Genomic DNA, 25,191 nt, shown 5'->3' on the forward strand with positions numbered 1-25,191 from the left:
GAGAGTTAGGAAGGGAGGGAGGGGAGGAGAAGGCGGAGGGGCGAGGTGGGAGGCTCACCTTGGCGCTGTAGGTCTTCTCCAGCTCGTCCTTGTACATGCGCACCTGGGCCTCGTGCTGCCCCCTCAGGTCGTGCAGGGCCTCGGCCAGCTTGCTCTCAAACTCCTGCTGCCGCCCGCTGTCGATCTCCACCAGCCGCGTCTCGTGCCGGCGCTTGCTCTCCCGCAGCTCCTGGGGCAGGAATGGGGGACAGGAGGACCGACCGTTAGGGCGGCCAAAGAGACGGACAACATGGCCAAAGAGCTGAAGCCGCCTCCCGGGCAAAGCGGTCAGGGGACTGCGGAGAAAGCCCTCACCTCGCTGTAGAGGCTCTTCTGGAAGTCCAGCTCCTCCTTCAGGGTCTGGAGGCGGTTCTCGGCATCCACCCGACGCAGCATTTCATCCTGAAGCTGCTTCTTGGCCTCGGCCAAAGCGGCTTCCAACTGAGAAAGAAAGAAGGGAAGGAAGGCAAAGAGAAAAGCCCGTCAGAGAGAGAGAAAGTGAGAGAAGGAAGGATGGGAAAGGAAAGAGCTCCTCCGATTGATCCATGTGCCTATAGAAGTGAGCCTGGCTGCACATGGGGATGCACCACGTCACACACACAACGTCCAAAGACATCTCCTTTCTGCAGAACCTGCCTTCAAACTCTAGATGGCGCTTGAGGCAAATGATGCGCTTGCCCCAATTTTTGTGCTTTGCTGCCCCCTCCTGGCCGCGGTTGCTTCTTCTCTCTTTTTGTAAAGGAAAGTACCGTATTTATTTATTTATATATTTATTTAATTTACTACATTGATATCCCGCTCTTCTCACCCCAAAGGGGACTCAGAGCGGCTTACAAATCAAATGTACATACAATATATTATTAGCATAGCACAACATAAGCATTACATTACTATATTGTACTATATCATTATACAGTAATCTTCTATATATATAAAAGAGTGATGGAATCCTAGCGACCGACAAAACAACAAAACTAAACACCCCACAACCTCAGAAATTGACAGCACAACCCCTCATCCACGCCTCTAGGTTGATACAACAAAAAGAAAAGAAAAATAAAGTCCTAATTTGAGGGAGAGGAATAATTGTTTTTATCCAATTGCTGCCAGTTAGAAGGCTAAGATCCGCCCACTTGGCCTCCTAGCAACCCACTCAGCCCAGGGGACAGGCAGAGTTAGGCCTCACTTAGGCCTATAAAATACAGATACCACCAGACAACGCCACAGCAACGTGTGGCCGGGCACAGCTAGTATTATTATATTATATTATTAGTACAATATTGTATTACATTATAATATTATTCTCAATATTATAAAGGTAAAGGTTTACCCTGACGTTAAGTCTAGTCATATCTGACTCTGGGGGTTGGTGCTCATCTCCATTTCTAAGCCGAAGAGCCAGCGTTGTCCGTAGACACCTCCAAGGTCATGTGGCCATAGGCATGACTGCATGGAGCACCGTCACCTTCCCGCAGAGCAGTACCTATTGATCTACTCACATTGGCACGTTTTCGAACTGCTAGGTTGGCAGGAGCTGGAGCGAACAGCAGGCGCTCAAGCTAAATATATATAATATATATACAATGTATTATATATTTATCTTTATGTTAGAACTCATTGCATAATGGCATTGTGTGTGAGCATTCCTTCCGGCAGTTACGAATTGTGGGAGTTTAGAGTCCAAAACATCTGGAGGGACGGCCGAAGTTGGTCCGTGCCTGCTCTATCTACTAATTGCAATGGTTATATTATTTTTATATAAAATATTATCGTAACGACAGCCATGCCATGGCGGTGCGCACCTTGGCCAGCTGGGCGCGGAGTTCCCGGGCCTCGGTATCCAGGCTGCGCTTCTCCCCCAAAGCGGTGCTGAGCGCGGCCTCCTTGGAGTTGAGCAGGGCCTCCAGGTCCTTCAGCCGGGCCTGGGCCGAGAGCAGGTCCCCTTCCTTCTTGGCATTCCTGGAACCAGAGGCAGAGACAGACAACGTCAGAAATAATAACAATAATAATAACAACAATAATAATACACTTATACCCCGCCCCATCTCCTCGAAGACAACATCTGAAATAATAATAATTTTTTCACTGTCTGTTATATTGATGTCATGTCATTGTAAATCACAACATTATAAATGTTCGCAATAAAAAAATTAAAAAGAAAGAAAAGAAATAATAATAACAATAATAAACTTATACTTATATCCCGCCCCATCTCCTCAAAGACATCAGAAATAATAATAATAACAATAATAATAAACTTATACTTATACCCCGCCTCATCTCCTCAAAGACATCAGAAATAATAATAATGATAACAATAATACACTTATACTTATACCCCGCCCCATCTCCTTGAAGACAACATCAGAAATAATAATAATAATAATAATAATAATAATAATAATAATAATACACTTATACTCCACCTCATCTCCTTGAAGGTAACATCAGAAATAATAATAATAATAATAATAATAATAATAATAATAATAATAATAATACACTTATACCCTGCCCCATCTCCTTGAAGACATCAGAAATAATAATAATAATAATAATAATAATACACTTATACTTATACCCCGCCCCATCTCCTTGAAGACAACATCAGAAATAATAATAATAATAATAATAATAATACACTTATACTCCACCTCATCTCCTTGAAGGTAACATCAGAAATAATAATAATAATAATAATACACTTATACCCTGCCCCATCTCCTTGAAGACATCAGAAATAATAATAATAATAATAATAATAATAATACACTTATACTTATACCCCACCTCATCTCCTCGAAAGTAACATCAGAAATAATAATAATAACAATAATAATATACTTATACCCCACCTCATCTCCTCAAAGGTAACATCAGAAATAATAATAATAATGATAATAACAATAATAATAAACTTTATTCTTATACCCCGCCCTATCTCCCCGAAGGGTCTCGGAGCGGCTTACACAGGGACAAGCCCGAACCACAACATAACACAGCATTACATGTACAAAATTTAACAGCAATTTAAAACATTCCAACAATAAACAAAAAGGACCTAACAAGACAATTACTTTAAAAGCCTGAGCAGAAGGTGACGAGTGCAGAGCTCAAGGGTCTACAGATAAAATCAGTGTGAAAAAAGGAGGAATACGGGGAGAGGTTCCATTAAAGTGCTACAACATATGGGATAAGGAACAGCGATAAGGTGCCAGACGATTTTGTAAACATAACCAAGAACAGTATGAAGACAAGAGAAGGGATCGGAGAGCTACCTTTTGGGAATGTGCAAACCCATTTTGTTTTCATTACAAATGTTGTATACCCGTCCCCGTCCCCCCCCCCCCCCCCGTTCTGTTTTCGGAAGATTCCTGAAGATTAGGGCTGGCCCATGAAGAGTCGGAAGTGACCGAACGAATAAACAACAACAACAGGGAGCCGTTTGGATTCGTAATTCGGGATCCCGAGTTTTGTTTCCGTTTTGGAAAGAATCTTCCTGAAAACAGGACGGAAACAGAATGGATTCCGTGCCCTTTCGCACAACCCTACCACGTTTCAATACAGAAAAAAGTATTTTTTTATTTGTTATAATAAATTTATTTATTATAAATTTAATAAATTAAATTTAATTTTATTTATTTTATTTTATTTTTTATTTGATTATTTGATCCAATGAGAGAGGCTTCGATGCAATGAACCCGAAATGAAGAACGGATCACGTTTCTATTGACAGACGAGTCAAAAGACAGGTGGGAAGGAAACAGAATAATAATAATAATAATAATAATAATAATAATTTTATTCTTATAGCCCGCCCCATCTCCCCAAAGGGACTTGGGGCGGCTTACATGGGGCCAAGCCCGGTCATCAACAATAGAAAAACAAGCAGTAAAACAAATCAGACAACGATAAAACAAGTTATAAAAACACATCTATATATATAAAAGAGTGATGGCATCAGGGCAGCGGACAAAACAACAAAACTACAGGCCCCCCAACCTCGAAATTTGACAACACAACCCATCATTCACGGCTCTAGGTTGATACAACAAAAAAGAAAAGAAAAATAAAGTCCTAATTACAGGGAGAGGAATAATAGTTTTTATCCAATTGCTGCCAGTTAGAAGGCTAAGCTCCACCCACTTGGCCTCCTTGCAACCTCCTCAGCACAGGGGACAGGCACAGTTAGGCCTCACTTAGGCCTCTTCCACAGATTATCAGATTTTAACTGGATTATATGGCAGTGTAGACTCAAGGCCCTTCAGCTATATAACCCATTTAGAATCTTATATTATCTGCTTTGAACTGGATTATCTTGACTCTACACTGCCATATAATCCACTTCAGTGTGCATACTAAACATAAAGACAACCATACAACAGACATTCAATACCACCACTACCTCAACAATTTCTCACCACCAGACAACGCCACAGCAACGCTAGTACAATACATAATGATAAAATCATGGATAAGATCTGTAGGAAACTGGGCCAAAGTGCTTTCAATCCGTGTATCTGCCTGAGACTTCTCGCTCTGTGTTGGATCTAATTTTCTAACTCTGCTCCACAGACAGAGAGGCCTTCTTTCCCGCATTCAAGGCTCCCCTTCACAACCAAGTCAAAACACAACTCAGGTCAGAGGGAGGAGGCACCTGTCTATCAGCAGACAACAGCCAGGCCTTTGCCGCGACAACAGGGCTTCTCTTCCCACAGCTGTTTCGGCAACTGGCTTCTCACTCCTCTCCCGTTACAAGCGCTAGAGACTCGGCTTTGTTTCCCTTTTCGGCAGCTTAATCGCTTCATTGCTTCTGCATTTCGTCCACTTTTAAGTACAGTAGAGTCTCACTTATCCAACATAAACGGGCCGGCAGAATTTTGGATAAGCGAATATGTTGGATAATAAGGAGAGATTAAGGAGAAGCCTATTAAAGATCAAACTAGGTTATGATTTTACAAATTAAGCACCAAAACATCATGTTAGACAACAAATTTGGCAGAAAAAGCAGTTCGATACGCAGTAATGCTATGTTGTAATGACTGTATTTACGAATTTAGCACCAAAATATCACGATGTATTGAAATCATTGACTACAAAAATGCGTTGGATAATCCAGAACGTTGGATAAGTGAGACTCTACTGTATGTCTTTCTTATCCTGGACTGAAAAAAGGGCCAGATATCGCTATCCTTGGTGCGTTTCTAGCCCTCCCGTCTCTCTCCCAGCAAAAGGAACGTGGTTTCAGTTGAATCCTACTCGCAAACCACGCCTGGGTCTCCATACCAAGTACAGAATGCAATACTGTAGGAGGCACATGCAATGAATGGTTTCAAATTGGTGTTGAAGGTTTTCATGGTCGGAATTCGCTGGGTTGCCGTGAGTTTTCCGGTACCATTCTCTCTTGACGTTTCGCCTGCATCTGTGGCTAATGGCATCTTCAGAGGTCTGTTGGAAATGAGGCAAGTGGAGTGTGCATATATATATATATATACAGTAGAGTCTCACTTATAAACGGGCCAGCAGAATGTTGGATAAGCAAATATGGACCGGGCTGTGGCGCAGGCTGGAAAGCAAGCCAGCTGCAACAAATCAACAAATCACTCTGACCAAGAGGTCATGAGTTCGAGGCCGTCTTGTCTCTGTTCTATGTCATGGCATTGAATGTTTGCCTTTATGTGTGCAATGTGATCCACCCTGAGTCCCCTTCGGGGTGAGAAAGAAGGGTGGAATATAAATGCTGTAAATAAATAAATAAATAAATATGTTGGATAATAAGGAGGGATTAAGGCAAAGCCTATTCAACATCAAATTACGTTATGATTTTACAAATTAAGCACCAAAACATCATGTTATACAACAAATTTGACAGAAAAAGTAGTTCAATACGCAGTAATGCTATGTAGTAATTACTGTATTTACTAATTTAGCACCAAAATATCATGATGTATTGAAAAAATTGACTACAAAAATGCATTGGATAATCCACAGTGTTGGATAAGCGAGTGTTGGATAAGTGAGACTCTACTGTATATGTAGACACCTGTGGAATAATGTCCAGGGTGGGAGAAAGAACACTTGCCTGTTTGAAACAAGTGTGAATGCTGCCATTAGCAAGCCTGAATAGCACTGAGTAGCCATGAAGCTGCAGAGCCCAGGCTCCCTCTATGCAAATACCCTCCCTGACTGACTTTGCAGCTCCATGGCTACTCCATGCTATTCAGGCTTGCTAACGGCAACATTTACACTTGCTTTAAGCAGACAAGGGTCCCCCTGGGGAAAAGAGCGTTATATAAATTAAATCAATAAATAAATATTTGTTTATTTGTTTTACCACCACCAGATCCTCTTCTGCAGATTCTATTAGCCACACATGCCTGTGAAATGTCAGGAGATAATGCTACTGGAACATGGCCATACAGCCAAGAAAACTCACAGCAACTCAATGGTTCCAGTTATTTTTTAAAAACGTGTTTCTAATCCGCTTGGAAGGCATGCAAGTCGTGTTTAGGAACAGGGAAAGGCTCTTGGCCAATAAAAGGCTACGCAAAACTGTGGATCCTAGGCACCTCCAGCCCTATTTTGGAGATTTCCTCCCCAAAGCCTTGCAGACGGAAGCACGATGATGGCGGCAGGCGGGAATCATTCATTTCTTTGTTCCGATCGCGCAAAACCGGTTTCTATTCTGGGCCTGGGATTCCGCCCGGCCTCCCAGAGGAGCCTGGCCTGGCAGAGCGGACCGGACCGTCAGAGGCGAGCGGCCGGCAATTGGTGCCTTTCCTGCCCCGTCCTGAGCCCACAGCCACATGGCCGCCAACCCTCGGGTGTGTCCTTGGCAAAAGGCCGGCCACCGTTTCCCATGCCAATCTCCTCGGGAGGGACGGATCCTGTTCCCACGTGGAAGTCTCCAGAAGCAAAGGAGAAGAGACGTGTTATAACGCACAGCTCTTCCTGCCCAAAAGTACCCTATTTACTCGAATCTAATGCTCGCCTTTTGGGGCCCTCTCCAAACGCTTTGTGTGCATCAGATTCATTTCATATGGTCTTCTCAAGGCTGAACCAAAGGGGAAGAAGCCTTGAAGACCTTGTCAGGCTACAGCCCGTAGCATTGAAACAAAGCAATTGAAGTGGATTCATTTCACAGCAGATAAAGCTAAATAAAAATTTTTAAAAAAAATTATCAAATGCAGGAGGAAGAAAAAGAGACGCCGCAGTGGTAACAATTCCAAAAGACGCTGCCGTGAGAAGGTAAGGCCCAAACGGATGCGAAGCACTCTGGCACGGAATGAAAAAGGTGCGAGTGCTGCTCAAGGCGGTCCTCGTTTGGCCTTCTACCGTTCCTCGTCTTCGAGGGGAAAACAACCCCCCAAAACACAGTCCTCGTTTGGCCTTGTACCGTTCCTCGTCTTCGAGGGGAAAACAACCCCCCAAAACACAGCCAGGAAAAAGCGTTGGCAGGAGGAGGAGGAGGAGGAGGCCCATTGTTCTCCAGGTGGGAAGGACATGATTCATTCCTGACTCATCTGCTGAAGCCACTGGGGAGACCGGCTGGCATTCGGCCTTTCCTGGAGGCTTCCTGGCTGGACACTCCAGGGAAGAGGAACAAGACGGCATTTGAGGTCCTGGTAGGATCAACGGGCTCCGGACAGAACCGGCCTCTCACCAAGGACCAGGATGGTGCAAAACCTGGCAACGATGGGGATGGTGATCCCAATGAAAATGGCAGGGAAGCATGGCTCCGCTTCATAGGTTTCTACGTTGTAGGTTATGTGTTGGCTTCTCTTCTCCCAGCTGTGCTGTGGGCAAGTCTTCCACCAGAAGAAAGCACCCAGACACACACTGGTAGAGTCCACCAGGTTTTATGGTAGAGAATACCAGAACCTTCTCTTTAGCCCATGTATATAGGGGCTCTCACATACCAGAGGATCATTGAGTTTTTATGGCTGGCATCTGTTCTTTGTCAGCACTTGGTCTGTGTCCCGAGTTGTCAGAGATCGGAGATCATGACATCATGTAGGGAAAGACCTGACCGGGAAGGAATTAAGCCCATATCCAAGATCTTATCTTTTGTCCTTGTATGTGATTTTTTATGACTTGTTTTTATTGCTGTTTTGATCTGTTTTATTGCTTTGTTTTTACTGTTGTTGACTGGGCTTGGCCCCATGTAAGCTGCCCCGAGTCCCTTCGGGGAAGATGGGGCGGGGTATAAAAATAAAATTTTATTATTATTATATGGCCCTTTCCCGGAGCTTGCCCACACCTTATGGCCACTGAGATCCGGCCTTTTGCTCTTGCTTTGGGTCTCAAAGGATGGAGCTGGGAGTAGGGCAGCCTGCAGATTACAAACTTACCTGTCTTTACTCGAATCTTATGCTCACCTTTTGGAGCTAAATTACCCAGCGGAAACTGAGGTGTGCGTTAGATTCAAAGCAAAAGAGGAAGGTGCTTTAGGAGCTCCTCTTTGAGATACGTCATCTCTCATTTAAAGAACGTAACTCAATGCTTTGCCATGCTGGGATGTATAGTTTGGTGCGTCATCAGCATCCTTTGCCAGAGAAGGTTCAAAGCCTTGTTAAACTACAACCTCGTGCACTGAACCAAGGCAGTTGATGTGGATTCCTTCCACAGCATATTTGGACCCCACGGTTGTCCTTTCCAAAGCTTTGGTGTCCTAACGCTTTTGTTTTTAAAGAAGGAATCCCTATTATACAATATAATTTACAATAATATATAATGATTATAACATATTGTATATACATATAATATTATATGTGTAATATTATAATAATTATAATATATAATTATAACATATTGTATATACATATAATATTCATAATATTATATTGTAATACAATATAATACTAATAATACAATATAATATTATTAATTATATATTATATTTTACATGTAATATTACTAATAATATTACAATATATCGATACAGTACAATATATCAATTTATTGCCAGTATTGTGATATGCTAATATTATATTTTATGTAAATTTAATTTGTAAGCCGCTCCGAGTCCCCTTCGGGGTGAGAAGGGCAGCATATAAATGTAGCAAATAAATAAATAAATTACTGTTGTATAAACCTTTGTTTAAACTCTTGCTTTATCATCTTCCTGTGTTTTTAAACTGTCTATATTGTTAATGTATTTGCGCTGTTACTTTTGTAATATTGTGAGCCGCCCCGAGTACCTGTGGGGAGATGGTGGCGGGGTATAAATAAAGTTTTTATTATTATTATTATTATTATTATTACTAGCTGTGCCCGGCCACGCGTTGCTGTGGCAAAGTGGTGGTAGTATTGGTTAAAAATTGTTGTGTAATTTTTATTTGACGTTATTTGGATTTTTTAAATTAATTTTATTGTAAGTTATATTTTTATTTATTAGATTTTATTATTTTCTTGTATTATTTTTAGTTATTTTCTGTTATTATAGTATTTTATTGTATTAATCTTTTATTGTAAGATATCTTTTTATTTATTATATTTTATTATTTTCTTGTATTATTTTTTAGTGATTTTCTGTTATAGTATTTTACTGTATTAATCTTTTGGTGTTTTTAATTATTTTTTAGTGTTTTTTATTATTTTTTGTTGGGTTGCTAGGAGACCAAGTTGGAGGAGCTTAGCCCTCTAAACTGGCAGCAATTGGATAAAAGCAATTATTGCTCTCCCTCTAATTAGGACTTTATTTTTCTTTTCTTTTTGTTGTATCAACCTAGAGGCGTGGATGATGGGTTGTGTTGTCAAATTTCGAGGTTGGGGGGCCTGTAGTTTTGTTGTTTTGTGGGTCGCCGTGATGCCATCACTCATTTATATATATAGATTATTATTAAGCAGGCAGCACCTGAAATAGCCAAATTACAAAGAGTGCACCTTTTACCGCTGTGCATTGCATGAATCAGTAAATACTTATACTTTCAGGGTTTGGGAAATGGAGGTGCGCATGAGATTTGGTGGCAGATGAGATTCGAGTAAATACATTGGCATTGGTGGCAGCCGTACATCATGCCCTTCCTGCCGGAGACTATAGTTAGCACCTGGCGCAAGGCTTGTTGCAGCCGAAGCAGCTGTCCCTGAAATATGTGTGTGTGTATATATAAAGCATGACTTGCAAGTCATAATCGGAGCTCAACAGCTGCCTTCCAAAGTCCAACGGGTTTCCCTTTATGCCCGGCTTCTCAAGATCATTCATATTTTAAGAAGTCATTCGGGTTCCAATGAGGACTAGAAGCGTTTGAAGAACAGGATGAAATCTCACGTCTGCAGCGCAACGTTTGGCCCGTTTCCTCTCCCGGGAATCCATTGGAAGAGAAGAAGTAGAAATTGTGGAAAACTAAACTGAAATATTCCAGTTCACTTAAATTAAGGGAGAATTGGTACAAAATGTTTTTCCGATAGTACCTAACCCCCCCCCCCCAGAAATTATCTAAATTTTACAAAAAAACAGAAAAAAGAATGATGGAAATGCAATAATAAAACGGGGACTTTTTTTTACATGTATGGTGGGAATGTAAAGAGGTCAAAGGTTCCTGGAAAATGATACATGATTATGCAAACGGAATCTTAGATAAGAATTTTGATTTTAAACCTGAATATTATTTGTTAAATATTACTGACTTTCACTTAGAAAGAAATGAAGATATATTCTTTAAGATATAAGATATATTCTTTCACATAACAACAGCTGCTCGAGCTTTAATAGCTCAAAGATGGTGTTCGAAAGATATCCTATCGGAAGATGCATGGATCACCAAATTAAGGGAATAAGGCCCGGGCTGTGGCGCAGGCTGGAGAGCAAGCCAGCTGCAACCAGCTGCAATAAATCACTCTGACCAGGAGGTCATGAGTTCAAGGCCCGCTTGGAGCCTATGTTTATCTTGTCTTTGTTCTATGTTAAAAGGCATTGAATGTTTGCCTATATGTGCAATGTGATCCGCCCTGAGTCCCCTTCGGGGTGAGAAAGAAGGGCGGAATAGAAATGCTGTAAATGAATAAAATAAATAAAAATAAATAAATACATGGACATGGATACTATGACCTTTTTACTGCAAGATTATACCAAAAAACAAAGGACGGACCGGTCACCAATAAAAAAAATTTTTACAAGAGAAACATCAGATTAATTTTGAATAGTTGGTCAGAGCAAAGATAGACATGTGTTGGACCGAGAATGTCTGGGGATGTGGGCAGAGAAAATTCATAGCATAATGTAAATGAATGGCCCCTGTGAAGTTATTGGTGTGAAGTTATTTAGTTATTCCCTAAATTTCTGGAAAATCAATTTAAAAAAAACTATTCAATCGAGGGGAAGAAGCAGGAGGCCCCAGAACTCAGCTGCAAAATGTCAACAGAGAGGGGATGCTGGGAGTGGCAGGGCCTGTCACTCAACCTTACCGCTTCATCTGAACCAGAACAAAAGGCCAGCATTAAATATTGATTAGGGAAGGAGGAGCCGAAACCCTGGGCGAGACTGGATCGTGGCCGGTGTCCATGGGTTTGGCTTTGTTTGGGCCCAACGGAGGAGGCCTAGCAACCACCTCCCTCCGTCAAAGAGACGAGGAATTGGGAGGAATGAGTCAAAGGGGCTGCTGCGCACGGAGAGAGAGATTGATAGAGCCCTTTGGCAGGAAAACGGAGGCCGTGAGTCACAGGAAAGAAATGTCGGGACTACCAGGAGTCTTGGTGGAGGGAGTTGGGGAAAAACGACCAAAGACGTGATGGGCAGTAGTAAGGAGAGGCAAGTGGGCAGATGCCTCTGAGAAACAGGCGATTCGGTGGTTTGCCTTCAGACAAAACAGAGCTCACCAAGGCTCCGCTGGGCAAAGGCTCTGGGGCGGCAGATCCCAAGAACGAGGCCGAGACAAGAGGAGCCGGAGAAGAAGAAGAAGAAGAAGAAGAAGCAGCAGAGGCCATGCCGCCCGCCAAGAGCGCTGCAGCCAAGGGTTCCTGGGTGGGTTGCACCTTGTCTTCCGGATCGGAAACCGCAGCAGCAGGAAGTGGCAAACCGCCCCCACAGTGTGGAAGCCAATGAGAAACACCGCAGACAGTCCCCAAGTGACACACAAGAGAGGCTCTGTAGGTCTGTTCTTGAGTTGAATCTGTGTGGAAGTCGGAATTGGGACGTTTCTTAAGTTTAACTCCAACTCCAGCTCTCTCTCTCTCGCGCTCGCAGTGTGTTAAAGCGCTGAGCTGCTGAACTTGCAGACCAAAAGGTCCCAGGTTCAAATCCCGGGAGCGGAGTGAGCGCCTGCTGTTAGCCCCAGCTCCTGCCAACCTAGCAGTTCGAAAACATGCCAATGTGAGTAGATCAATAGGTACGGCTCCGGTGGGAAGGTAACAGCGCTCCATGACGTCATGCCAGCGGCCACATGACCTTGGAGGTGTCTATGGATAACACCGGCTCTTTGGCTTGGAAATGGAGATGAGCACCAACCCCCAGAGTCATTGGACATGACTGGACTTAACGTCAGGGGAAACCTTCACATATATATAGACTAGCTGTGCCCGGCCACGTGTTGCTGTGGCCTTGTCTGGTGGTGTTGGTGAGAAATTGTTGAGGTCGTGGTGGTATTGAATGTCTGTTGTATGGTTGTCTTTATATTTAGTATGCACACTGAAGTGGATTATATGGCAGTGTGGACTCAAGATAATCCAGTTCAAAGCAGATAATATAAGATTCTAAATGGGTTATATAGCTGTTTGGAAGGGCCTTGAGTCTACACTGCTATATAATCCAGTTCAAATCTGATAATCTGTGGAAGAGGCCTAAGTGAGGCCTAACTGTGCCTGTCCCCTGGGCTGAGTAGGTTGCTAGGAGACCAAGTGGGCGGAGCTTAGCCTTCAAACTGGCAGCAATTGGATAAAAACTATTATTCCTCTCCCTGTAATTAGGACTTTATTTTTCTTTTCTTTTTGTTGTATCAACCTAGAGCCGTGGATGAGGGGTTGTGCTGCCAAGTTTCGAGGTTGGGGGGCCTGTAGTTTTGTTGTTTTGTCCGCTGCCCTGATGCCATCACTCTTTTATATATATAGATATACACACACACACACACACGCACATGTACATATACATACATACACAGGGGTAACAAGCATTCCCCAAATTATTTCCCCTCACTTTCTGTCCCAGCAAAAATGGGATTTTGAGCAACCTAACCCGTTCCTAACTGTGAGTCATTTGTAAGCGGAATGTCTGTAACTTGAGGACCGTCTGTCCCAGTGAAAGACCTTGGGAGAGGGAGGTGCGAACCCCAACCAAGCCCTGTTTCTGCTTCCCAGCCTGGTGAACCTCACAGGGTTGTTGTGAGGACCACGAGAATAACTGGTTTTTCTGGGGGAGGCCTGAGGATGCCTTGCTTGCAGACTTTGCACCAGCGGCTCCTTCTTCTCCCCTGGGATGCCTGGCTCTTTCTTGCCAAGGGACCCAATCCGGGTGGGCCGCGATGAAGGGCCGCCTTTGTTCTGGGCGCAAGGGAGGCTTCCGAACCAGGATCAGGAGTCGGGTCATGCGCCACTCCGCGGCCGGAGGGAGGGAAGGGCGGGGGGCCGGGCACATGGGGCCTTCTCCTGCCAAGGCCTTGCCTTGCCAAAGACATAACAACAACAACACAATCTCCGTTCCTGGCCATTCCATCGATCTGTTGGTGGCTGGGCCTTCGGCCCAGCCACCAACAGATCGATGGAATGGCCAGGAACGGAGATTGTGTTGTTGTTGTTACGGCTGCAAGTCCTTTCCATCCCTGACAGATGGCCACCCAGCCTCAATGTTGATAATAAAATAATAATACAGGGTTTTGGAACACAATACTCCAGACCTCACAATCGTGTTAAAAAACAAAGTATGGATTGTCGATGTTGCAATCCCAGGTGACAGAAGGATTGAGGAGAAACAGCTGGAAAAGCTGACACGATATGAGGATTTAAAGATCAAATTACAAAGACTCTGGCACAAGCCAGTCAAGGTGGTCCCAGTGGTGATCGGCACACTGGGTACAGTGCCTAAAGACCTTGGCCTGCACTTAAACACAATCGGCGCTAACAAAATTACCATCTGCCAGCTGCAGAAGGCCACCTTACTGGGATCTGCACACATTATTTGCCTCTTCACACAGGCTTTTGAATACGTACCTACCGCCCATTTGTATGTTACACTTTCGTACTAGCGGTGACTCGCCTTTGGGGAGTAAATGTAATATATCCCTCTGGCTATTCCCCTTGGATTTTATCCTTCAGACCAGGGGTCCCCAAACTAAGGCCCGGGGGCCGGATGCGGCCCTCCACGGTCATTGACCTGGCCCCCGCCCTCAGTTTTATAATATAATATTTTTATATCATTTTAAATAATATAATATATTGTATATACATATAATATTGATAATATAATGTTATACAATATAATACTAATAATACCATATAATAATATTAATTATATGATATATATTACACATTATATAATAGTATAGTGGTATAGTTCAATATAGTAATATATAATGCTAATATTGTGTTATGCTAATAATATAATATATTGTATATACATATAATATTGATAATATAATGTTATACAATATAATACTAATAATACCATATAATAATATTAATTATATGATATATATTACACATTATATAATAGTATAGTGGTATAGTTCAATATAGTAATATATAATGCTAATATTGTGCTATGCTAATAATATAATATATTGTATATACATATAATATTGATAATATAATGTTATACAATATAATACTAATAATACCATATAATAATATTAATTATATGATATATATTACACATTATATAATAGTATAGTGGTATAGTTCAGTATAGTAATATATACAGTAGAGTCTCACTTATCCAAGCCGGCAGAAGCTTGGATAAATGAATATCTTGGATAATAAGGAGGGATTAAGGAAAAGCCTATTAAACATCAAATTAGGTTATGATTTTACAAATTAAGCACCAAAACTTCATGCTATACAACAAATTTGACATAAAAAGCAGTTCAATACACAGTAATGTTATGTTGTAATTACTGTATTTACGAATTTAGCACCAAAATATCATGATACATTGAAAACATTGACTATAAAAATGGCTTGGATTATCCAGAGGCTTGGATAAGTGAGACTCTACTGTAATACTAATATTGTGCTATACTAATAATATAATATATTGTATATACATATAATATTGATAATAATCTTATGTTATACAATATAATACTTATAGTAATACCATATAATAATATTAATTATATGTTATATATTACATATTATATAATAGTATAGTGGTATAGTTCAATATAGTAATATATAATGCTAATATTGTGTTATGCTAATAATATAATATAATATGTACATACAGCTGCTCTGAGTCTCCTTCGGGGTGAGAAGGGCTTGATATAAATGTAGTAAATAAATGCAGTAAATAAATAAATAATTTTAGACTTAGGCTCAACCAAAGTCTGACATGACTTGAAGGCACACAACAACAACAACAACAACAATCCTAATTAATTTGACTATCTCATTGGCCAGTAGCAGGCCCACACTTTCCATTGAAATCCTAATAGGTTTATGTTGGTTAAAATTGTTTTCATTTTTAAATATTGTATTGTTCTTTCGTTGTTGTTGTTGCTGTTGCACTACAAATAAGACATGTATAGGAATTCATTCGTATTTTTTTTTCAAATGATAATTCGGCCTCTCAACAGTCTGAAGGATTGTGGACCGGCCCTCTGCTTAAAAAGTTTGGGGACCCCTGCTTTAGACTGCTTCACCATTTTATATCCCTGTTTCCCTTATTCCTATGTCTCTCTCTCCCGAGTTTTTAATTAAGTGTTCATGTGGTCTGCCCTGGTTTTCATTGTTTTCTCCGATTTGTGTTGTAATATATATACGATGATTTTGCACTGTTATATTGTGTTATGATTTGCTGTTTATTTTGTTATATTGTATGGTGTCTGGGCATGGCCCCATGTCAGCCGCCCCGAGTCCCCATTGGGTGGGGAGATGGTGGCGGGGTATAAATAAAGTTTTATTATTATTATTATTATTATTTCTGATCGGTTGCACCTTCATGGTTAATTTCTTCATTTAGCCCCTCTTTCTGGAGAAACACAATTAATTGACCTCGTCTTTCTTAAAGTTAGATTTCTTCGCTTATCAATTTTCACAAGTTTACTTCTTTTCATAAGCCAATTGTCCTGTGACAGAATTGTTGAGTTTTTCCATCTCTGAGCATAGATCATTTTTGCTGCTATTGTCATGTATCACAATAACCTCTGATCGAATCGTTGAGTCGTTTGCATCTTTTCATCAGCTAATAAAATTGTTGTGTCGTTCCATCTTTGAGTGTAGGTCGTTCTTGCTGCCGTTGTCATGTATCACAGTAGCCTTCCCCCATTTCCTATATCCATGCATTGAAAGCACATGGAAATGGGCCATTGATCCATTTCTGCAAGTTTGCTGATTTTCATAAGCCAATGGAATAGTTGCATTGCTCCTTCTTTGAGCATAGATCATTGTTGCTGCCATTGTCATGTATTGCAATAGCCTTCCCCTATTTCCTATTATCTAGGAATTAAAAGTGCATAGAACCAGGCCACTGATCCATTTCTGCAAGTCTGCGTCTTTTCATAAGGCAATGGAATAGTTGTGTTGTTCCATCTTTGAGCGTAGGTCGCTCTTGCTGCCGTTGTCATGTATCGCAATAACATCTGATCAAATTGTTGTGTCGTTCCATCTTTGAGTGTAGGTCAGTCTTGGTGCCATTGTCATGTATCGCAATAGCCTTCCCCCATTTCCTATATCCATGCATTGAAAGCACATGGAAATGGGCCATTGATCAATTTCTGCAAGTTCACTGATTTTCATAAGCCAATGGAATAGTCGCATTGCTCCATCTTTGAGCATAGATCATTCCTGCTGCCGTTGTCCTGTATTGCAATAACCTCAGATCGAATCGTAGAGTAGTTCCATCATTGAGCATAGGTCATTCTTGCTGCCGTTGTCATGTATTGCAATAACCTCAGATCGAATTGTTGTGTCGTTCCATCATTGAGCATAGGTCGTTCTTGCTACCGTTGTCATGTATTGCAACAACCTCTGATCGAATTGTTGAGTCGTTCTATCATTGAGCGTAGGTCGTTCTTGCTGCTGTTGTCATGTATTGCAACAACCTCTGATCGAATTGTTGTGTCGTTCCATCATTGAGCGTAGGTCATTCTTGCTGCCTTGTCATGTATTGCAATAACCTCAGATCGAATTGTTGTGTCGTTCCATCATTGAGCATAGATCATTCTTGCTGCCGTTGTCACGTATTGCAATAACCTCAGATCGAATCATTGTGTTGTTCCATCATTGAGCGTAGATCATTCCTGCTGCCGTTGTCCTGTATTGCAATAACCTCAGATCGAATCGTAGAGTAGTTCCATCATTGAGCATAGGTCATTCTTGCTGCCGTTGTCATGTATTGCAATAACCTCAGATCGAATCGTTGTGTCGTTCCATCATTGAGCGTAGATCATTCTTGCTGCCATTGTCATGTATTGCAATAACCTTTGATTGAATAGTTGTGTCGTTCCATCTTTCAGCATAGATCATTCTTGCTGCCGTTGTCCTGTATTGCAATAACCTCAGATCGAATCGTTGTGTCGTTCCATCATTGAGCGTAGATCATTCCTGCTGCCGTTGTCATGTGTTGCAACAGCCTCCCCCCATTTTCTTCATCCAGGAATTGAAAGCACAACATGGAAGCGGGCCAGGCTTGGCGCCCAAAGGCGGCTGAAATGCCAAGGCAGGCCGTGGGAGGGAGGGAGGGAGGGAGGGAGGGAGGGACGGACGGCCGGGCCCTGCAGGCACAACAAAGGCAATTTTTTATGATTTGGCTCCGAGATTAAACAGAAAGAGGAGGAGGGAGCAAACCCAAAAGTATTTGCTGTGTTTTCTGCCAGGCGTTTGGGCGGCAGCTGCTGCTCTGCAAAAAGAGCAGGGCGGGTTTTGTAAGCGAAGAAAGAGGCCCAAGAGAAAGAAAGAAAGAAAGAAAAGGCAAGGCTGGCACAAAGAGGACTGAGTCACCAACTTTTCCAAAGATCCCAAAACATGGCTGAAACAAGGAACAGAATGTCCAAGAAATAGGCAGACCCTCCCAAATGGGAAGAAGAAATCCAACGCTGGAACAATGAGAGATGGCAAACCGACCAGGCGGCAACGACGGCCAGATCCTTCCCAAACCTGAAAAAGATGGGCAGTCCTTTATTGACAGTTTAAAAGACAAACAGGGGTGTAGTAATAACAAGAAACAAACAGAGAAGTCGGTGATAAGAACAGGATCCGCAATAAGAGGAACAGGATCCAAGGGATCCTGGAAAGTTCGATGACAAAGGGATAGATTTTTTAAATGGTAAATTAGACGGCAGAGACAGGGCAGGAAGCCTTAGGGAGCAATTTCTATTTTCTATTTCTCAGCTTTGCTATCTCCTTTGTTTCAGAGCACGGTGCACCGGCTTTTCTATCATTCTGTTTTAAATTAGAAATGTTTTCTTTCCCCCCCAAAACATAGAATCCTTTTTTGTATTGGATAAGGCTGGAAGAAGACAAAGATGCAAAGATGTTAAAATGCCCTTGTTCCATATCCAGTCTTGCACCAATAATAATAATAATAATAATAATAATAATAATAATTCCAGCATATCTATCTTGTTTGCTGTGTCATAATAAAATAATAATAATAATAATAATTTATAATTATAATAATACAAACCTTGCCTGTATTACATAGCAATGGAAGAAGACAAAGATGTGTTGAAAAGACCCCTGTTCTATATCCATTCTTGTACCAATAATAATAATAATAACAACAACAGCAACAATACAAACCTTTTCTGCATTAGATAACAATGGACGAGGATGAAGATGTAAGAGGTTAAAATGCCCCTGTTCTATATCCATTCTTGTGCCCTTTCCCATATCTTCACAATACAAATTATATGGAAATTAATAATAATAAATAATAGAAACCATTTCTGTATTAGATAACAATGGATGAAGGAGAAGACGCAAAAGATTAAAAATGTCCCTGTTCTATATCCATTATTTTATTTTTAATCAATTCCTGTACCGTTTCCAATAACAATTACTGTATATACTCGAGTATAAGCCTAGTTTTTCAGCTCTTTTTTAATGACTGAAAAAACCCTCCTCGGTTTATACTCGGGTGAGGGTCCTGGTGGGCTTATACTCAAGTATATATGGTATAATTATTATTTTTCTTTATTATTATTGGTATTGTTACATTTATTATTTTACTCTATTAATTATTATTACATTTATTATTTTACTCTACTGTTGTTACTTTTACAGTACATTTATTTTACTCTATTTTTATTATTATTAATACATTTATTATTTTACTCTATTTATTATTAGATTTATTATTTTACTGCATTTATTATTATTATTACATTTATTATTTCACTCTATTATTATTAAAAGGATACATTTACATTGAAGAGGATGAAAATAATGATGTAATCAGAGTTGAACAGTCATATCTTAAATTACACTTTGATGTAAAGATTCAAAAACATTTAAACTACTAATGCCGCAACTAATGTAATTTTATTGGTATCTCAGCTTATACTGGAGTCAATGTTTCCCCAGTTTTTTTGTGGTAAAATTAGTTACATTGGCTTATATTCGGGTCGGCTTATACTCGAGTATATACGGCAGGAGTCCTCAAACTTTTAAAGCAGAGGGCCGGTCCACATTTCTTCAGACTGTGGAGGGGCCGAATTATCATTTGGGAAAAAAACCGAACAAATTCCTATGCTCACTGCACATGTCTTATTTGTAGTGCAAGACAACAACAATAATGAAAGTACAATACAATATTTAAAAATGAAAACAATTGTAACCAACATAAACCTATCAGGATTTCAATGGGAAGTGAGGGCCTGCTACTGGCCAATGAGATAGTCAAGTGAATTAGGATTGTGGTTGTTGTGCATCTTCAAGTCATGTCAGACTTTGGCCGAGCCTAAGTCTAAAATTAATTATTTATTTACTGCATTTATTTACTACATTTATATCCCACCCTTCTCACCCCAAAGGGGACTCAGGGCAGCTGTATGTACATACAATACATTATATTATTAGCATAGCACAATATTAGCATTATATATTACTATATTGAACTATACCACTATACTATTATATAATGTGTAATATATATCATATAATTAATAGTATTATATGGTATTATTAGTATTATATTGTATAACATTATATTATCAATATTACATGTATATACAATATATTATATTATTTAAAATGATATAAAAATATTATATTATAAAACTGAGGGCGGGGGCCAGGTCAATGACCTTGGAGGGCCGCATCTGTCCCCCGGGCCTTAGTTTGGGGACCCCTGATATACGGTATATGGAAAAACCAAAGGAGAGATGAAGGAGCTTGAGAGGCAGGCGGTAGGAAGGTCTAGATGCCCTCGTGGGCTCCCTCTCGGCCCTCCAGGCCTGGCGCAATGAGGACTCCCTCCTGACGCACCTGGGCAACACCTGTCAATCAGCCAAAATGTGAGCAGAAAGGCCTTCACGCCTGCCCACGGGGCCAGTTTGACCCGTTTGGCAAGAAACAGCCAAGGAACGTTGTGCCAACGTCAACAGAGAGAGCGAGAGCGGCAAGAAGCCAAACACAAGGCCTGCAGAAACCGACACCTTGGCCTGTGTTTCTTTATCCACTTTCCACACCGGACTGCTTTCCCTCTATGTTTATTTATGGTCCTCTTTTCTCTACAACCAGGAGACAAGGTGCGCATGAGCTTCGCATCCAACGTTCTGGATTATCCAACGCATTTTTGCAGTCAATGTTTTCAATATATCATGATATTTTGGGGCTAAATTTGTAAATACAGTAATTACTACATAGCATTAATGTGCAATGAAGTACTTTTTCTGTCAAATTTGTGGTATAACATGATGTTTTGGTGCTTAATTTGTAAAATCATAACCTATTTTGATGTTTAATAGGCTTTTTCTTAATCTCTTCTTATTATCCAACACATCCGCTTATCCAACGTTCTGCCGGCCCGTTTATGTTGGATAAGTGAGACTCTACTGTATCATATTTTGGGGCTAAATTTGTAAATACAGTAATTACTACATAGCATTAATGTGCAATGAATTACATTTTCTGTCAAATCTGTTGTCTAACATGATGTTTTGGTGCTTAATTTGTCAAATCATAACCTAATTTGATGTTTAATAGGCTTTTTCTTAATCTCTCCTTATTATCCAACACGTCCGCTTATCCAACGTTCTGCCGGCCCGTTTATGTTGGATAAGTGAGACTCTACTGTATCATGATATTTTGGTGCTAAATTTGTAAATACAGTAATTACTACATAGCATTAATGTGCAATGAACTACTTTTTCTGTCCAATTTGTTGTATAACATGATGTTTTGGTGCTTAATTTGTCAAATCATAACCTATTTTGATGTTTAATAGGCTTTTTCTTAATCTCTCCTTATTATCCAACATATTCGCTTATCCAACGTTCTGCCGGCCCATTTATGTTGGATAAATGAGACTCTACTGTATTTCTAAAAAAAAATTTAAAAAAATGGCCCCAAATTGGGAATCTAAGGCGGGCATTTCCAAAACGGAGCCGTAAGGAAGGGCGCTCCCATTGCCTCCCAGTCCTCCCACTGCGGCTGACTCACATCCTGTGGGTGGCCCTCGGATGAAAGGGGCCGTCTATGGAAACACGGTTCCCCCCCCCCCCCCGCCCCGCCCCGGGAATTCACAAATTACAGAGAGGCCAAGAGCCCAGCCATTGCCAAGCAGCCCTTCCTTCCTTCCTTCCCTCCTTCTCCTCACATGCTCCTGCGTTGAGCACCCAGGAAGGAGGCGCACGGGCATGTGCCCACACGCAAGCCGCCCGCAGCTGGCCTTTCCTCCCACAACTTTGGGAAAGGAATCCCTCTGCCTTCCTGGGAGCAGCGTTTGCAAAACACAGGCCGGCATCTCGCTGGTACTTTTCCATCTCCTTTGCACTCTTTAAAAACAACAGCAACAAAAGATAAGAGACAGCCCTTCAAAGTTGAGAAAGTCTGAAAATGCCTTTCAAGGGGGGACCTTGAGAAGCAGGACGTCAAGTGAGGAGTTCCACTTAATCAGGGAGATTTACACAGGGTATTTATAATAATAATGATGATGATTGATAATAATAATAATGTTATCAAACACCTAAGAAATCTCACAAAATTTCGCATCTGATGTACATGGATGACCTGAAGCTGTATGGGAGAATGGAAACTGAAATCCAATCTCTGACTACCCTGTTTCCCCTAAAATAAGACATCCCAGAAAATAAGACCTAGTAGAGGTTTTGCTGAATCTATATATATAAAAGGGTAATGAAATTTCGGCCTAGGACAAAACAACAAAACTACACATCCCAAAAACACTAAACTTGGCAGCACAACCCCTCATCCATGCCTCTACGTTCATATAACAAAAAGCTCCAGCTACTCCAGAAAAGGCTTTGAGACTGCAAGGCTATTCGCTGCTATTCCATCAGGCCAACAAAGGATTCCCATAAGCCACAGCAACGCGTGGCCGGGCAAAGCTAGTTGCTAAATATAAGGCCTCCCCTGAAAGTAGCAAAGTTTTTGTTTGGAAGCATGACCGCCGAACAGAACACCAGAGCATGCAGGATCGGTAAATGTACATACCATAGATAGTTGAACATGGAAATAATGGTAGTAACAAGAAATTCTGGATAGGATTCACAGTTTGTCTGGTTATGCTGGTTTGTAATGACAACCACTGTACAGTATATAATAAATGTTCATTTTTTTGTTCAACAATAAATGTGAATTCTTCTTCATGGAAAAATAAGACATCCCCTGAAAATAAGACCTAGAGCATCTTTGGGAGCAAAAATTAATATAAGACACTGTCTTATTTTCGGGGAAACACGGTAACACTGTCCGAATTTTTAGCACTGATATCAGCATGGAGTTTGGCTTGGACAAATGTTTGACAGTGGCATTGAAGAAGGGAAAAATCATTGAAAGTGAGGGCATAAATATACCCAATGGCCAAACAATAAAGTGTCACCAGCCAGAGGCCTATAAATATCTGGGCATATTACAGCCCCTGAGTCCCCTTTGGGGAGATAGAGGCAGGGTATCAAAATAAAGTTATTATATTATTATTATTATTATTATTATTATTATTATTATTATGACACAGCAAACAAGATAGACATTGTGGATTTCATATCACAAAATCACAAGTCGAACACTTCCCAAGCGTCTAGGACGGTGTGATGTATTTTCGGATGATGTCAGTGGAAAGGAATAACTTGGTGGCTCCTCAGCACTGGGAACTATAGCTTGTTTGTGGAGGCCGTCTGTGTGAGTGGACACTTGTGCCACATACATATATACAAATTCCCACTTTTATTATGTGTATAGATAGATTGATAGATATTATTAGTATTTTTATATTATTATATATATATATATATATATATATATATATATATATATATACACACACATACATACATATACATACATAGGCCATCCATGGGTACTCACCAATGGGGCTAAGGCCACAGGAAGTGAGAGAAGTCTTCCCCTAACTCCACTCCTGAAAGAGTCATTATTGGGGGGCAAAGGGGTCTCTGATGGAGCTTTATCCTCACTCCTTTATCAAAACCCAATGATCACAGGGACAGAAAGTGAGGTGGAATCTTCTGACCAGGGGTACAGGTAGCAAAGGAATCCCCACAGGGGCACTCAGCCAAAGCTAATCTCTCTCTATATATATCTATATATATAAAAGGGTAATGGAATCACGGCACCGGACAAAACAACTAAACTAAACGCCCCACAACCTTGAAAATTGACAACAAAACCTCTCATCCATGCCTCTACGTTCATACAACAAAAAGAAAAGAAAAATTAAGTCCTAGCCACAGCAACGCGTGGCCGGGCACAGCTAGTGTATGTATATATTTGGGTGGAGCCACACCTAAGAAATGTTCCTCTTCTAACTTGCAGACACATTCATCTTAAGAAGGAACGCACAGAAGTTATGGTGTTTGCAATGTGGGGACTGGCTGTAGTATCTTCCGCAAGACAGCGCCCACGGCCCACGAGGACGTGCGGCTGGAACACCCTTGGCCAGGAACGTCTTGTTCCAACGAACGGCCGTGGTTTTGGATTCGGGAGAAAGACGGGCGGCAGAAGGATCCCATTAGCTCAGGAACACGGCTGCGCCCCACACAGAGGCCACGGCGGGGAAGCCGGATTCCCACCCGTTGCTGCCCGGCTCCCTCCCTTCAATGGGAAGATCCTTCCGCTGTTGACGCTTTGGAGACATTCGTTTTTAGAGAGTTTCTCTTGGAATCTACATGCAAATTGTGTGTTTTGCAAGAGAGGCAGATCCAGTGTGATTTGGAGCAGGGTTCGAACCCTCACTCGGAGAACTCACTGGAGAACTCGAACTCTCTTTTTGCCAGCAAAATAATATTTTTCTTGCACACAAGAGACAAATAAGATACGACAATAAGTAACAAAACAGACATGTTACAGCATTCAAACAAACCCTTATATAAATAAAGTTTCATTATTATTCACTTCACTTTATTTCTTAATTAGTCGCTCTCCACCAGAGTGCTCCGAGCGACTTACAATTTAAAATATCATTCCACAATATAAAAAACATTCAACATAAAAACATTCAACCTAAAAACATTCAACAGTGACTATCTGGCAAATTAGATCTGATTTACTTAAATGCACAACCAAAATAATAATAATAATGATAATAATAATAATAATACATCACACAGTCCTAGACACTTGGGAAGTGTTCGACTTGTGACTTTGTGAAACAAAATCCAGCATATCTATCTTGTTTGCTGTGTCATACAACGTCGTTGTATCAATAATAATAATAAAATAAGAGCCCCGGTGGCAAAGTGCGTTAAAGCGCTAAGCTGCTGAACTTGCAAACCAAAAGGTGCCAGGTTCAAATCCCGGGAGCGGCTTGAGCACCTGCTGTTAGCTCCAGCTCCTGCCAACCTAGCAGTTCGAAAACATGCAAAT

At 41.0% G+C, this 25,191-nt stretch overlaps 1 protein-coding gene across 3 annotated transcripts in view; it reads right to left on the reverse strand.

Moving 5' to 3' along the window:
- lmna (lamin A/C) overlaps positions 1 to 25,191 on the reverse strand; it is a 72,393-nt gene that overhangs the window by 13,567 nt on the left and 33,635 nt on the right. For all 3 annotated transcript variants that reach the window (XM_062965046.1, XM_062965047.1, XM_062965045.1), the window contains exons 2-4: positions 1,842 to 1,998; positions 355 to 480; positions 59 to 229 (exon numbers count right to left, since the gene is read on the reverse strand). In XM_062965046.1, coding sequence (XP_062821116.1) covers positions 59 to 229; positions 355 to 435 — 252 coding nt within the window. In that variant the 5' untranslated portion in view covers positions 436 to 480; positions 1,842 to 1,998. The remainder of the gene's footprint in view (positions 1 to 58; positions 230 to 354; positions 481 to 1,841; positions 1,999 to 25,191) is intronic.

This window comes from Anolis carolinensis, unplaced genomic scaffold (genome assembly GCF_035594765.1).
Source record: "Anolis carolinensis isolate JA03-04 unplaced genomic scaffold, rAnoCar3.1.pri scaffold_14, whole genome shotgun sequence".
NCBI classification, from domain to species: domain Eukaryota; kingdom Metazoa; phylum Chordata; class Lepidosauria; order Squamata; family Dactyloidae; genus Anolis; species Anolis carolinensis.